Source organism: Danio rerio, chromosome 1 (genome assembly GCF_049306965.1).
Source record: "Danio rerio strain Tuebingen ecotype United States chromosome 1, GRCz12tu, whole genome shotgun sequence".
In the NCBI taxonomy this organism is placed as follows: domain Eukaryota; kingdom Metazoa; phylum Chordata; class Actinopteri; order Cypriniformes; family Danionidae; genus Danio; species Danio rerio.
In genome coordinates, this window is record NC_133176.1 from 21,088,407 (window position 1) to 21,105,246 (window position 16,840).

Genomic DNA, 16,840 nt, shown 5'->3' on the forward strand with positions numbered 1-16,840 from the left:
TTCAGATGTTAATAAAGAGACCCAGTAACAAATGCCATGAGTGAAACTTTGTGAAAATACACGTACCGATGGTTTTTGTGGCCATTGCAATTAGTTCTTCATCTTCTCTGGAAGTGGCTTCGGAAGGCATTAGGTTCCGCTTCTTATTCATGTATCTGCCCACCATGTATCCCAGAGCCAAGATGGCACCATGTTGAGTCTCAGGACTCTAAATTTTATCCAAAAAAGAAATGATTGTTTTAAAATGACATTTCTTTATACAAATAATTACTATAATATTACTTTTTCTAACATACATGCATGTCTTTAGTTGTCTTGATCAGGTTTTGTACAGCGGTTCTAAGTTCATTTCCAGACATTGAAGACACAACCACAGCATAAAGTTGTGCTGCCAGCTCACGCATGTCTTCTTTATTAGTGTTCATAAGTCCCTTTAAAACAAACATGATTAATTCATCAAATTGCATTTAATAGACAGTTTTTGAGACTTGGGGTCTAATGGTTTAAAAGTTTGGCATAAGTAATATTTTAGTGATAAGCCTCATAAGCCTCTTTTATTGAAAAGTGTTCATAAAAGCTTTATTTAATGAAAAACAAAAAGTAACAAAAAATATAGAAATACATTTTTAAAAAGTACATCATTCTCTCCTATAATTAGAAAAGCTGAATGTTCTTATTAAACATTTAATTTTTTCATCAAAGGTGGAAATACTGTTTTTTGAAACTACAAACTACTGTTTTTTTGAAAGTCCCTTTGACTAGTTTAATGCATTCTTGTATTATGCATGTCTTTCCAACCCACCAACAAACCAACAAATAAACAAATCTAAATATAATCCAACAGAATAGAGTGCAAAACAGCGTGTGTGAATTACTTTAATCCAGTCGATCTTGTCCACAAACTTGGCAGTAAGTTTCTCTGGGCACACAGAGACCACTTCCAGAAGACAGTACATCACTGGAATACCTGCATGAAAAAGATAAAAAAAACTTAAATCACATAGCAACAATATTATGACAAAATATGATTTAAGCCATTTAACATATGTTTATAGAACTTATTACACTACCTGTCAAAAGATTCATAACGGTAAGATTTTAATAAAAGTCTCTTTTGCTCACAAAGCCTGCATTTATTTGATCCAAAATGCAGCAAAAACAGTACAACTCTGAAATAATATTTAATTTGAATCTATTTGAAAATGTCATTTATTCCTGTGATTTTAAAGCTGAAATTTTGCGATCATGATTTGATTTGATGCTCAATAAACATTTAGGGCTCTATTTTGACGGTCCATGCGCAGAGCGCAAAACGCAAGGTGCAAACGCTTTCAGGGCGTGTCAGGACGCGTTTTTGATAATTTAAGGACGGGAAATCTGCCTTGCGCCACGGCGCATGGTCTAAAAGGGTTGAGTTTATTTTCTTTATGAGTTATAGGTGTGTTTTGAGAATAAACCAATTAGAGTCTCATCTCCAATTCCCTTTAAGGCCCAGCTGCGTCACGCCAAGAGCGCATTCACAATTTACAGGAAGCAAAGTAAGTGGAAAACATGAGCATTTCACAAGCAAACAGTTACAGTTGACAGTTTTTTAACAGAAAACTATTAAACAGAGCATCTACTGCGTGAGAATGAGAGATAAATGATCTACTTTCACTTTCGCTCTTGGATAGGGAAACCTTTACGCACAGACATCAATTAGTCTATAAATAATTAATTTCGTTTGTTAAGCGCAAATATTAGTTTCAAAACTATTTCTAAATTCAGTTCTAATTTCTAGCAAACGAATAAATGAACAATAATGACCAAGTGTGGTCAAAATACTGAGTTATTTCCAAATACACCTGCCATGCCCCATGTGGTCTTAAACCTGACAGGTGGGCAAATCTAAGCTTGTTTTTAATAAAACAAATATAAATATGGATATATTAAATAATACTGCTAATAATAATAACATTATACAAAAGCAAATTGTTATGAATGAACTGAAAAAGCCTCCCGAGATGAAGAAGACATAAAAGCAGTTATTTTTCATATTTATGTAGGCTAGAAAATAATATGTTTTGTAATATTTTAATTCTTTATATTTATATTCTATATCTATTCTTATTATATCCTATATATATATAATAATATTTAATATTTAAATTTTTTCATATGTAAAGATATTTGCCTATTGCTCTCTTGTGCATATTAAGCAGTGCGAAAGCGTGGCGCAACTCTGCGCCGGAGTTTAGACCGGGTTAGTTTTGGTCTAATGAAAAATCTATTATAGATTCTCAAAATAGCAACGCGCCAGCTGTGCGCCTCAGAACGCCTACCTTTTTAGACCAGAATGCCTATGGGCGCACAAATGAGCGCTAATGCATTTGCTATTTAAACAGCGTAGCGCAACACCTCAAAACGACTCTTGCGCCAAGCTGAAACTACCAAAAGACTATTGCGCCGCGTCTTGCGCCCCACTGCGCCGGGTGTATGATAGGGCCCTTAGTATGATTACTATCGTTTCAGTTTTCTTTAATGAACAGGAAGAATAGCATTTATCAGAAATGTTGTAAGATTATAAATGTCTGTCACTTTTGATCAATTTAAAGCATCCTTACTAATAAAACATACATTTCTATAATTTCTTTTAAAAAGAAAAAACACTTAATATTGGTACAGTCAGTGTATAATAATGTATCATGTTCCAAAAGATGCCAAAAGTTCAGCTGCGAAATCACAGTAATACACATTTTAAAATATATTCAAATAAAAACAAATTTTATTAAATAGTAAAAACATTTAACATTTTTACTTATTTTGCTGTACTTTGGAACAAATAAATACAAGCTTGGTGAGCAGAAGAAGCTTCTTTAAAATCTTATTTTTTACAAATCAGTGTTTTGAGACTTTGACATGTAAAGTGCATAATCAATAAATCATGTTCTAATTTTAGATAAACTGGAATGGATTTGATACTTTCCTTTAGAGCCCTTTTATCCAAAGATGTAAACTGTATACTATATCATTATACTGCCCACAGAGCACATCATTTGCAATCTTCCTCACCTCCTACAGCTGACAGCAGCTGTTGCAGTAAGTCAATGTAAATGTGAACTGGATTGGCGTCTCCTCCTTTAGTGGCTGAGGAAAGAGAAGCTTCATTGGACAGTAATGACTGAACATAGCGGCCAATAAGAGGAGCATCATCTTGCATGTCCATCAAGCTCTGAGATGTGGGTGTGGCTCCAGAACTGTGAGCTAAACACATTCGGAGATAAAGAACTATCTGTGGAAATAAAAAACACATTTGTTCAGTTCAACATATACCTGTGGGACACACTCACTAAGTAAAATATCATAGGAAATCTAATTTATGAAGACTGTTAATTTACCTCTGAAAATGTTGCAGGATTGAAAGGCAATGTGGAAGTGCCAACAATGTATTTTGCAGGAGTCTTTAATCTCTGCGCAGCCTGTAACAAAACAAGTAAAAGGTCAGCCTTGTAGTTGAAGTCAAAATTATTAGCCCTCCGGTAAATCTTTTTAAATTATTTCTTCTTATTTACTTTTATTTATTTCGCAAATTATGTTTAACAGAGCAAAGAAAATTCACAGTATTTCCTATCTTTTTTTTTTATGGAGAATGTCCTATTTGTATTATTTCAGCTAGAATAAAAGCAGATTTACATTTTTTACATTATACACTGAAAAAAGTTATTCAAAGATGATTTTGTGGATTTATTCATGTTTTTGTAGTTAAGTGCTTGTAAACTATTTATTTGGGCTGAATTTAAACAAATTAAGTGGAACAGTATTTAATTTAATTTGCTTGTTTAAATTCAATACATATAAATTATTTGCAACAATTTTGCAGACACCATTTTCTTCAGTGTACAACAACTTGCTTAATTACCCTAACTTGCCTAATGAACCTAGTATTAAGCCTTTAAATTGCCCTTTTAGCTGAATAATAGTATGTTGAAAAATATCTAGTAAAATATTATATACTGTGATCATGGCAAAGAAAACAGTTATTAGAGATTATTGAAACTATTTTATTTAGAAATGTGTTGAACAAATCTTCCTTCCGTTAAACAGAAACTGGGGAAAACAAATATACAGGCAGGCTAATAATTCAGAAGGGCAAATAATTCTGACTTGTATATAAATTAGTATAAAACATAAGATGGTACATCTTCCCTGGTTTTATAAATAAATCACTGCACTAAACATACTGGGATCAGAGGATTCTTTTGAGGTAAAAAGAAAAAGCAAACACACACAGTAAAAAATGTACAGGGGTCTCTTGTTAATCCTGGGAGTTACGCTCTAAAAATAATCCGCAATAGTCCGAAACCCACAAAGTAGTCAGATTTATTTTTTAGAATTATTATAGATGTTTTCAGGCTGTAAAATTTCTCACTACACACTTTATACAATTTTCTCAGTTAAGCATTAACATTTTCACTCTTTTCTCTCTTGTTTAAACACTCTCGAAGTTCAAACCTTTGTAGAAAAATAAGTCCAGTATTATAGAATGAAACAACAGATCATAACCATTTGATCTTCATTTATTTATTCCATAATGGCACCCTACATTGCGTAACTTCCTTTAGCATGTCCAGAAGTTCAACTTTTTGTGCGATGGTTAGCATCTTCCTCTGTGTTTTTGGTGCTACCGCAGGTACATTTTAGTGCAGATATGACATTGTGTGGAGAAAACTTGCAAACATACAGCAGCACATCAGGGTCACACTGCTAGCGCTCAAAGATTTATGTAAATTTGGCAAGCTGAACACATTCTGTGCTTTACAGGAGACACGGTACGGAGGAGATGGATTGACAATGGTCTACAGTAAAACAAGACGCAAAAGACAATGCGTTGTAAAAAAAAAAAAAAAGCATGTCAAATTGCACAAAAAAATCTGCGAAACTACAAAAAGTAAACTGTGTTATAGCGAGGGACCACTGTATTTTAAAACCTTAATTTCAGAAAAGCTTTATCTGATCTCTGAACTTTACTAATCAAGTACTCTTCTAAAAGGCCAACTTTATTTTATATAAATAAAATCTACTGCCTGACAAAAAAAAACTAATGCATAAATGAAGCAACTAAGTCAATGAACATTAACCAAAATCAAACTACTAGTAAAATAATAAAAAAAGTGGCGGGCTGCAAACACGTGACATGGTTCAACCAGCAGAAATAATACATCAATTATGTGCTTCAAGATGTTGGACTAATTTGTTATGGGACAGATTATCATTAAACATTAAAATTAGCATTTATTGGCTGATAATGATATATCCACCAATATATCAAGCATCCCTAATACAAACTCAAATATAATGTAATTCAGATCGGTTAACAATGCAGGATTAAATCAAATGTAACCCAAGACCCATTTTAGGGCACGACACACAAAAAGATATATCAAAACAATCACCTTTTCCTGAATGTAGCTGACCATCTCTGGAAATGACGGCATGGGTCTTGACCCCTCCTTCTCTGTCTTTGTAGAAGGGAGAGACCTGAGAGCCCGCTGAGCCTCCCCAGCCACTTCCTCACGGCTACAAACACAAGCCATATGGTGTATACATTTTCATGACAACACAGTTAAGAAAAGAAAACTTAAAGAGCAGATATATACTTACGGATCTCCAGCAGCCAGAAGCAAGAGAAATCTAGAGGCTACATGATCAGGAGCAAACACTGTGCTGGCAAATTTCATTGCCACCTGACGCACCTGTACCTCCGGCTAACACAAAGACAAAATTGAAGGATAGAATATCAGATATTATTATTTAATCATAAACTTAGATTTGGCTTTAAACTAAATTCATTGTTAAATTAAAGCTGAAGTGTATAATTCATGTTTTACGTGTTTGTCTAAGTAAATAGCAAACCTTTGTGATATATGCAGCCACAAGTGCTTCCATCAGGTTCAGAAGTGCCCCCTGAAGATTAGCGTATGCTGCCACCATCATAGACAAGGCCTCTTGTATGGCCAATCGCACATCAGCTTCCTCCTGTTTATCCATTGAAATAAAGTAAAAATTTATACAAGTCATGCTGTAATAAGTGTATAACGGCTTTCTGAAATTTGAATCAAACAAACCTTGCACATGGACTCAAAAAACTGCTGTACCAATGCAATGTCTTTTGTGAAAAGCTGAGGCATCCGACTGTTAAAACAAAGAGGGGGAAAGAAAATGGAAACATTATTTTCGGTCCAACTTCATTTACCTAAGAAAATTATGTTGTTGTTAATTTTTCTTTTTTTACTTTACAGGAAAAAAAAACTATAATTTAATATTAGGTCACAATTTTCAATAAGGTTCCATTAGTTAATTATTTACTAGCGTGAACTTAGAATGAACAAACCTGAACAAGATTCAGTAATCAAAGTTTACTGTACATAGTTTACAACTACCATTTACTAATGCATCATTAAAATATATTGCTTGCTTGCTTGCTTAAGATAAAATATGCTTGCTAACATGAGTGCTTTGAATTAACAAGAACTTGCATTAAACAACTTTATATGCATTAATGTTAACGAATATGAATAAATACTGTAATAATTGTATTGTTCATGTCAGTAAATATATAAACTAATGGGACCTTATTTTAAAGTGTTACCTATTATTTTATAAAAAGGTTTCTATTACCTTGAAAGTTTTCCAACAGCTGAATAGGCCATACATAGTAGCTTGGGGTCCTTATAATAAAATGATAAAAAAAGGTCACTTTGAGAGATAAGTCAAAGACAACATTTCCAAGCATTAAAACCACAATGTGTTATAAATCAGTTATGTCATGTCTAATTTAAGTTTTTCTGAACAAATAAAAGACATTCATACATTTTACTTAATTAGTTTAAGATTTTAGATTTAGTTAAAATGTAGCCACAAAAAAGTTCATCTACAAAAATGTCTTGACAGGCATATATATAAAGCAACATGTCTTGTCATCTAATAAAAATATTAGATGACATGACAGTGCAGCCACAAAATACTAGGGATGTAACGGTATTGTAAATACCGTCATACCGCAATATTATTTTTTTTTCGATATTACCGAAGTCGCATGACTCGGTAAAACTATAGGTCTTCTGAGAAAATTTGCTCAGGCGAATGAAGCGAACGGGAGGTAACGAAAACTACAATTGCCATCAGCCCATGCTTGACCATCATCCCTTGCGGTCTGTTGTTGCTACAGATCCAGTAGTTAATGCGGAAATGGAGTGTGCTGCTAGAAGCGGGGATGAAAAGAGCTGGAAAACTCTAAAGCAGGTCGCACACCAGAAGCGCCGCTTGGCGCCGCGACACGGCGCGTACATGACAGATTCAAGTATCACACACCAGACGCGCACATTCGAATGATATTTAACATGAAACTAATCAGATGGCGCTCTGTGGCGCGGCTGAAAAATGAACTGCGTCCTGAGCCGTCGCCGGGCGCCGCCGACAGCCGCCGACTTGCGGCGCCGGTGTGTGTATCCTGATAGAAACCTATGTTTAGAATTCTAAAATACATGGCGCTGCGCGGCGCGCCGCCGAGCGTCGCTTCTGGTGTGCGACCTGCTTTACACGCACAGTTCAGTCCTGCATTATCTCCGTGTAAGTTCAGACTTCGCAAGTTTGATCAAGGCTGCAGTCTCTTCTTCTCAGTTTGATAGGGAAAAGCAGATTATACCGAGGACACGGGTAAATCTTCAAAGGGAACAGTGTACTTTATAACTTCATTCACATCACCCTGGCTTCGTTGTTTCACTTTCTCAACAATAAAATGTAAACATGATTTAAGGAACTGCCTTTTTTCATTTTAATATTAGCAACTTAGACAGCAGAAATGTTGAGGCGTCGTGCTGCATAAGATGAGCGTCATCTTCACTGTGTGCATATTTATAACAAAACGGAGCCGATAACAACTGCCTCCTTTCAATTTCAGTGAAAATACGAAACACAGCCTCTCTTTTGCTGAGTATCAATTTTAAGAATCGATAATGGCCATTTTAAAAGTATAACATACAATAAGTTTATACATTATAGGAAATAAAGGCGATCAGTCAATATACAGAATGTACGTGGTTACATTAATCATTAACTTATCTTTGCGCTCAGCCAAAACACGTTACCTGAGAACAAGTAATAGATTCCAATGACCAAAGTCAGGGAATATGTCGTTAGATAAAGACAACAAGATGAATGAAATATCCCGTTTAATAAATATAGTGAGATTAGATCCAGCGGGAGATGCTTGATGAGAAGTCCGACTAGCAGAGCTCTCATCTGGGTAGATGGGCTGAGTGTGATTAAATGTTGAATGTGATGAGTTTTCAACAATACTAAATTGAAACTTTATTTTTTTACATGGTTTAATAATTTTTTGTTATTAAAATTGAAGTTCCTGTTTCAAAGCTTACAGATAGATGGCTAATTTGTATGTCATTGACACTTTTGGCACTTTTTTGGAGTATTTTCATAAGTTTTGTTTTTTCCTGTAAATGATTCAATAAATACCGTACCGTGACATTCATACCGAGGTATTACCGTACCGTGAAATTCTGATACCGTTACATCCCTACAAAATACTTAATTATAATTTTAAATCGTTATATATTGTCACTACGCTTTAAAACAGCAGACTTTAGCAATTTGTCAGCATGTAGCTTAAGGTGATTTCAAATATAATACAATTTAGAATGATCACTTATTCTTTCTTAACTTTTAATAAGTCCTGGTCAGAATAAGTCAATTGTTTGGTTTTTACACAAATATATCTGTTACACTGAAATATGATGGAAACTTGTTTAACTCATTTAAAATTATGTTATTTTCAAAAAATATATATCTTTATTTTTATTTAATATGTGGGTTGTTTTTTAAGGACATCTCATCTTTGACCTATGTACTGACAAGTTACAATTCCAGTAACAACTAAAATTCAATCACTCAGCAGCATGCTTTCATACCTCTTTATATTCATTGATAAGCTTGGTAAGTCCATTCAGCAGCATCAAACCCAAAGGTTTGTTGGTATCAGGACACCTTCAGATTAAAGCACAATTATTATCATTACAATATATAATGTACACCTGTTTACAGAAGCACAATAGGCAACCTGACACAAATTCTCACTTAAAAATACAGCACTTTGAAAAATTAAGTTCTGATCACATAACAACCTATAGGAAATGCTTCACTGTAGTAAATGTGTCTCTTACACCATGCATATATGATGCACAAACTGCAGAGTGAGGGACAGGAGTTTGTTGTTGGTGTTTGCTCCGAAAAGTCCATCATATACAACCTGAACAAAACAGACCACTATCAGTCTCTCTCAGCGTGCATTTCAGCTGCATTCACTTTCTTCCTGTCAAACGAAATCATTCTGACCTGTATATTGGCAGGAAAGCATTCAGCAGCCAGCCTGGAGCGAAGAAGATGAGGAAGAATCTTCATCTTAACTCTGGTGCTGACCGGCTCATGCTTCAGCTCCTGCTTCACTGTGGCACCCTGCGTAAAAACACACATACACACACACACACACACACAAAAAAAAAAACACAAAACCCAGTCATACATCTCAATGAATAAAAACATAACGATATTTGAGCACCCATGTGTACATGTACTTACTTTAGTTTTAAGTGGAATATCACCCAGGTAAACTTTATACATTCTGTTGATAATGAGTGGATTGTTCCAGTCAATAATGCTGCAGTTCAAATGAAAAAACAAGAGATGAGTTTAATTAGTAAGTGTTGATGGTTTTATTTGTCATTTTATCACAGACGGCCTCACCTCTGCTTGCTTTTAAGTTCCAGATCAGCTGCTGTAGCCACACTGTGTCTGGTGTCACTTGATGCCACCACTAAATGAATGACTGTCTCCACTTCAGGTACCTGCTCGGCCTCTATGAACTTCACAATCCCCAGCTTACACTGGAAAAAGAATGGGGAATGAGATTATCTGAAAAGCCACAGAAAGGGTATACTGGAACTAGGTACGTCAATTTTAAATGCTTAAATTAAAGATTAGCCATTAACTTTAATGATGGAAGCTGTGTTTACTTTGTTGGTGTATTGTCACCGGTATAACAAAATTGTAAATCACACTCAAAATATGGCTGCACGATGTTGGAAAATTTTAACATTGCAATATTTTTTTTTCCTCTGCAAATAAATACAATTGCACATGGCTGAAATAGCTCTATAAATTCGGATGATTTTGTAGGGGACTGAAATATATTTTTATGCAAGTTATTATATACAGATGATAAACAAACTACAGTTAAATATTAAAGTGAAATAAACAGTGCTTTATGGGTTTCAGAAATTGAATAATCAAAAGTAAAATAACACTGCATAGTCTTCATCATATAAATGATTCAATAAAATGATTCTTTACTAAACTTCTTTATGCACTATTAAAATGCTTTAAACTCTCTTAAACAAGGCCATAGGCCTTAAAACAATTTGCAGATAATAAATTTTCACTCTACTATCACTAAATTCTCCAGTGTTTTGACCTGTGGTTTCTCGTCAAATATAATCCTAACTAAACATTGCATATCTTGCGATGCGACTATTGAGGACATACACTAAAAAATGTAAATAGTATAAATAATTGATCATTTAATACAAGCACTTAATGTTTGCATGTAATATAATGTGCTAATTTGCATCATTTTATGTGTACAAAGCAAAATTATTAGCCCATTAATGATTTTTTTATTTATTTCCCAGGAGCAAAATTATTTTAAACATAATACAAACAAATTAATAAATAATACTAACAAATTTCTCATAACTAAAAACTTGTCTTTGCCAAGGTGTCATAACACATTTTACTAATTGTTAAAAATACTTGTGTTTAAAGTGCAATTTAAAGCCTTAACTAGGTTAATTAGGGTAAACAGGCAAGTTGAACTAATAGATATGTGACTTTCTCGAGAACAAACATACAGTATTATAGGAAAAATGAACAAAATTTTATTATTTAAATTTTTCATGTTAATGAGATGAATGTATATGATGGCTTAGATAATACGGAAATTAATTTCAGATAGTTAATAAGATGCCTCAAAAACATCTATAATAATGTTTAATCAACAACTGAAATGATAATGTGTATACGCCGTTTAATAAATAACTGTCAATACATTTTTTGCATCATCCAAAAAAAATAAATAAATAAATTATCGAACAACACATTTTCTTAAAATCCTCACCTGCTCCAGTTGCTCTGGGCTCCACTGAGCTTCTCCAATCACTCTTTTAACTGCATAAACACTCATTCCTGGAGGAGGTTGAGGAAGACCTTGTGTGGCTGTGGCTCCGGCTCCAGAGCCCCCTTGTGGAGATGAGGGGGCCGGACGACTAGGAGGTTCATTTAACACAAACCTTTAAACAAGCAAGAGTTTATGAGGTTCAAGTAATCAATATTCATTACAACTATGACCTTTTATACACATCTAATTGACATACCCATAAGGCATCAGAAGAACATCAAGCATGAACTCTAAGAGGAGATGTACAGTTTTGGGTCTCTCCGTCAGGACAAATGGGGAAGCTTTAGACGGTTCTGATGGATATTTCATATGATACAGTGTAGGGATCAGCAGGTGCATTAAACTAGAGAGAAAAGAAAAAGACAAGAGTTATTTAGTAAATAAATAAATGCATATACATGTACACAGCAAGCATTTTTTTTAAAGAAATGTATACTTATTAATTTTAATATTGTCCTCCTAATCCTTTTTTTGTTACAAAAACAAACAAGTATACATTTCTTTTCGTTATTGTACATTTTATTCATTAAAGAGTCTTAAAAAATACATTACCAAATTAACGTAAAATAAAAAAAAAACATTTGAAAATATTTTACAATAGAAAATATTTTCATAATAGTTATAACATCTACATTTATTTTACTACATTTAAAGGGCCATTAAACCCCCTCGTTTCAGCAGGGTGTTTTCACACCTCTACTTTGGAAAAAGTCAGAAAAGTGGGCGTGTCCAGCTCTGTTTAGGGGGGAGTGTCGGAGGAAGAAAAGAGGCTTGGTATGGGAGTGTCTATTTGGGCGCGCTGAATTTCAGAGTCAAAACACACAACCACAGCTGACAATGTGACTGTGTTTACATGGACATCTGTTGTCGAATTATTTGCCAAATTATTAAATGGTGGACTTTAACTGCAGTTTGGCTCTTTCATTCAGGGAATTCATTAATGTCCCTTCCGACAAACGAGATATTTGACTCGAGGATCTGCTCTAAGCGTGTATTTTTCATGCAATGTTTGATACCGCACGGCGAATGAGAGAAAAAAAACCTCCGCATTTCCCGGAAGCTTAGATGCACACGGCAGGTAGCGTCAGAAAGCGTTATTTCCCGTTATTATAAGCGTTATTATAAAGTGTGTTATTCCGGTCACAAAATCCAACACGAGGTTATAGTTTGGTTGTAACTGTTAGTGCTAACTTGTTTACACTGATGCAATAGTTTGTTTGATATGAATAAAATACGAACTGAATAAACAAAGAGCACTGGTCGCTCACTTACCAAATCTGTAGAGACAGGACAATCACCAGCAACTAGAGCCGCTTCTTTATTTAGAGGAGACTACAAGCGAATCCAGATCTCAGCGTTTGCAGATGAGAACAGCTCTCAGGTAAACAATAATCCTCCTTAGACACGCAAGTTATTGTTGTCGCGCGTCGCGTACACTGTTAATCCACGCGTGAGTCTGCGCTCTCACAGAGAGAAAATGAAAACGAAACTTAACGGCAGCAAACAATAAAAGCAACACTTCACGCTTGTTTTGCCAACACAACGTGGCATCTCTGCCGTCTACACTCTGACAGTAATGAATATTAATGAAGTTGCACAATAGAGCGCGCTGATTGGTTTGAACCAGGCCTTACTCATGCATTAATGCATCACACTGTAAGACGTAATAAGACTCACTCTGGCACAGACGTCCAGTCTGCACGCTGGAATACAACGCTATTATGTCATGGCCGTGGCGCAGCTTCAAAACTTCGTTTCAAACCGGAAGTACGAATTTGCTTGAAATAACGCGAAAACAACCAATTTACACTTTTTAGCGAAATATAGGTGTCCTAATAGTGTTTTTAGCAGTGTGGGACACATATACCACTGTCAACAGATCAAAAAATGTGTTTTGGTGTTTCGTGACCCTTTAATTGTAGCTGTTAATGTATTTTTAAATACAAAATATAGTACAAATACAAAAAAAATGCTCTGATAGGAACAAGACACTTATAAATAATATAAACATTTATTTTCTTAATGCACACATACAAACATTTATATTTATTTATTCCATATTATCATAATGAATTAAATGTGTTCATAACCACTCATTTTAATAAAGCTGAAACTAACCTATCCTGCTGGGGCTGTGGTTTGCCCTCCATTGCTGTCAGAAGAGTGGGTGCAAGCTCACACTGTTTGGACACCTCCAATCTGGGATACCCCATCTTTATATAGATGATAGTGAAATTCTGCAAGCACAGAAACAGCCAGTCATCACAATGATGGTCTTTATAATATGGAAACATAAACCGCTTGCATAAAAATCATGACCCATGTGAAGATCAAGTCACAAATTTCGAGCATTGAGAGCAGTGATAGTGATATGTGCGTGTTTGCAATCGTACCGTGACAAAAGATGCAGCGGATGGATCCTGATACTGAACCAACAGCGTCTCTACAGGCAGCTGGATCTTGGGTCGACTCTTTATTCTTTTGTTCAAGTGAACCAACAACTCCATAACCTGGAAAGTGCAATAACAAAGTCCAGATATTTCAACTGTTATTGAAATCGTTCCCATGGCCACTACTAAGTGAATATGTATCTATTAGCATGTATAAACATATGATATATGCACAAAACATTTATTTTCCTTTTTTAAATAATTGAAGTGGATATAAACCATAACAAAAAACAAGAGCAGGTCCAGACTACAAACTCACTTAAGTTACAATTACAAAACATAAAGTTGTAGGTAACAAGTGATAGTAACTTTTAACAACATTAATTACAAATGTCAAATAGTTTATAACACAAAAAATATGGTTAATAATTAGTGAGTAAAAGAACCAAGCTAAATTTAAAATACGTTGTACTTCATATGTTTTCTGTTACTGGTTTACTGACCCCTAAACTTAAAACCTGCTTACTAAACAGTTTACACACTTACTTTCTTGCGAACCCCCTCTTGCACACTTGATAGTTTGAGGAGGACAGGAGGCAGGAACTTAGATATAATGTCCTGCAACTGCTCGTCTGTTTCAGCATGACCCAAGCGTAAAAACACACGCTCCAACTGGTCTATATTGAAAAAACAAAACAGAAGTGACAGATAGGTTAGTGTTTAAAACGAAACATGACTACCTAACCCAAATTCACCTGGATGGAAACATTTGTATATAACGTTATCATATATTTCACGTAAGTTTCCATGTTAATTATAAGAAACGCCAATCTTTATTCAAAAACTTTATTAAAGAGACAATGAGAATGACTGCAACGCATTCATGTCCCTGACAGAAGTGCATTTTACCGGCTCTCTGTGCAAGTATAAACAAATAAATTTTATTTAAAACTATAATACATGCTTGTTATGAACAATAGACAATAAACGAACTGTAAAAATATTAAAACAGTAAAAAAGAGAAGTTCACGTCGCTTCTTCGTTAGCCTGTGAGCTGAATAGCATCACTGCTAACTAACGTTAACGTTTATTATCTGCGTATTTATTTCATCCGCTGCCATTAAATGACAACCAACCCCGGTCCACTATGACATTCATATAAGGATAATTTCATAATACACAAAGACTGTAGCGTCGTCTAACAGAGATAAACAGATTAAAAGTACTTTCATTTTGGAGCATGACTGAGCATTGGGCCTCAAGTAAGCACATACTAGCCGGTTAGCTGCCAAACTGACATCCAATTTACAAATATTGTTTTCTGTAATCACCGGTAAGCAAACAGACAGCAAGGCGAACTCAGTCATTAAATGAGTGGTCACTTGTAAAAAGGGTTTTGAAAAGCAATCTGCAGAAATGAAGAAATAAAGCATATATAATGAGTTAAACTTACTGAGCTCGTCCTGCGCAGCCATGTTTGAAGTGAAGTCACCAGCAGCAGCAGCACTGCCACTCCTAACAATCTCTCTCTCTCTCTCTCTCTCTCTCTCTCTCTCTCTCTCTCTCTCTCTCTCTCTCTCTCTCTCTCTCTCTCTCTCTCTCTATCTCTCTCTCTCTCTCTCTCTCTCTCTCTCTCTCTCTCTCTCTCTCTCATTTTCTGCGCCGTTATACTCGAGCTAGTTTAAATTTTTATTGATATTTACCTTTGATGAAAAATTCTGCAATGCAATTTTTTATCCTGAAAGTCGTGTCAGGCATCATATCAGCAAATGAATCATTTTCAAGGTCTCTGGTTATTAGTTTCATGTAGATTTTTTAGCACATTTCTAAAAATTGGCACTTTCCCTGTTGATTTAACTTTTTAAAGAAATAAAAACAGTATATTACACACAGTATACTCTCTGTGGTCATTTGAAGAGTAGTCACACAAGTAAAGTAGATTAAAAAATATTTTGAAGAATGTTTGAGAAATGCTTGAGAAACAACATTTGGTTTGAATGAATGAATGAATGAATGAATGAATGAATGAATGAATGAATGAATGAATGAATGAACGAATGACTTACCTTAGGTTCCATGCTCTATACGTTAAACTTATACAGGGAGTCTGTTGATAGTTTTCTGGCTAGATCTGCAAATAACTGAACGGAGCCTTGCTGCCTTTAAAAGATGGCATTTAAAAACATTTGAACATTTTCTATACATATTCCCACAAACAAACATACAAACAAACAATAAAGAGATATTTAAATAAATGCTTATTTTACTTTTATGAATTTTTAGTTTCCAATTTATTATTAATTGAATTTTATTCAAATAATTTTACATTTTAATTCAATTAAATTGTATTATTTTTTCAGCTTAGTCACCACAGCGCAATGAACCAGCAACTTATCCAGCGGATGCCCTTCTAGCCGCAACCCAATGCTGGCAAGCACCCACACACTCTTGCAAACACTCACATACACTATGGCCAATTTAGCTTATTCAGTTCACCTATACCGCATGTCTTTAGACCGTGGGGTAAACCAGAGCACCTGGAGGAAACCCATGCCAATACGGGGAGAACATGCAAACTCCACACAGAAACGTCAACTGACCCAGCCGGGGCTCGAACCAGTGACTTTCTTGCAGTGAGGCCATTGTGCTACCCATTGTGCTACCGTGCTGCCTCGTAACTGGATTTTATGTGCTGGTAAAACATTAATGAAAAACCTGCTGAAATGTTTTGTATTTTCAGAATAAAATAAAATAAAATAAAATTCACTAAGCAGCTCATAACTAAAGTTTCATGGGGAAAAAAATACATTTTACAAAGACAGGCTACACAAAATGTAACTGCTTGCCCGTGACACCCAATTTCAGTCTAATGGGGATGTTTAGTGGAGGATGAGCTGTGGAAACAGTGCTTGTGTTCCTCAAATGGGAAATGAAGTTTTTCCACTTCTTAGAAAATTGATAGAAGATAAACGAAATGCAATACAATTTATTTTTGTTTTTGATACTGTACAAACATGCTCTCAGATTACATTTTTTTAAATTTCATTATGTCATTTTATTATTATTATTATTACTATTATTATTATTAATAATAATAATAGTAATAATAATAATAACAATAAGAAGAAGAAGAAGAAAAGGAAGAAGAAGAACCAGCATGTACAGT

At 34.7% G+C, this 16,840-nt stretch overlaps 1 protein-coding gene across 2 annotated transcripts in view; it reads right to left on the bottom strand.

Annotated features, from left to right (window-relative positions):
* Window positions 1-15,168, bottom strand: part of ecpas (Ecm29 proteasome adaptor and scaffold) — a 36,672-nt gene extending 21,504 nt beyond the window's left edge. For both annotated transcript variants that reach the window (NM_001365155.1, NM_001162486.2), the window contains 21 exon segments: window positions 67-208; window positions 297-431; window positions 876-967; window positions 3,052-3,271; window positions 3,378-3,458; window positions 5,433-5,556; window positions 5,641-5,744; window positions 5,893-6,015; window positions 6,105-6,171; window positions 6,658-6,707; window positions 8,964-9,039; window positions 9,216-9,301; window positions 9,388-9,507; window positions 9,631-9,709; window positions 9,796-9,935; window positions 11,225-11,396; window positions 11,481-11,627; window positions 13,403-13,521; window positions 13,678-13,794; window positions 14,221-14,351; window positions 15,128-15,168. In NM_001365155.1, the coding sequence (NP_001352084.1) occupies window positions 67-208; window positions 297-431; window positions 876-967; window positions 3,052-3,271; window positions 3,378-3,458; window positions 5,433-5,556; window positions 5,641-5,744; window positions 5,893-6,015; window positions 6,105-6,171; window positions 6,658-6,707; window positions 8,964-9,039; window positions 9,216-9,301; window positions 9,388-9,507; window positions 9,631-9,709; window positions 9,796-9,935; window positions 11,225-11,396; window positions 11,481-11,627; window positions 13,403-13,521; window positions 13,678-13,794; window positions 14,221-14,351; window positions 15,128-15,149 (2,347 nt within the window). In that variant the 5' untranslated portion in view covers window positions 15,150-15,168.
* Between the last annotated feature and the right edge of the window lie 1,672 nt (window positions 15,169-16,840).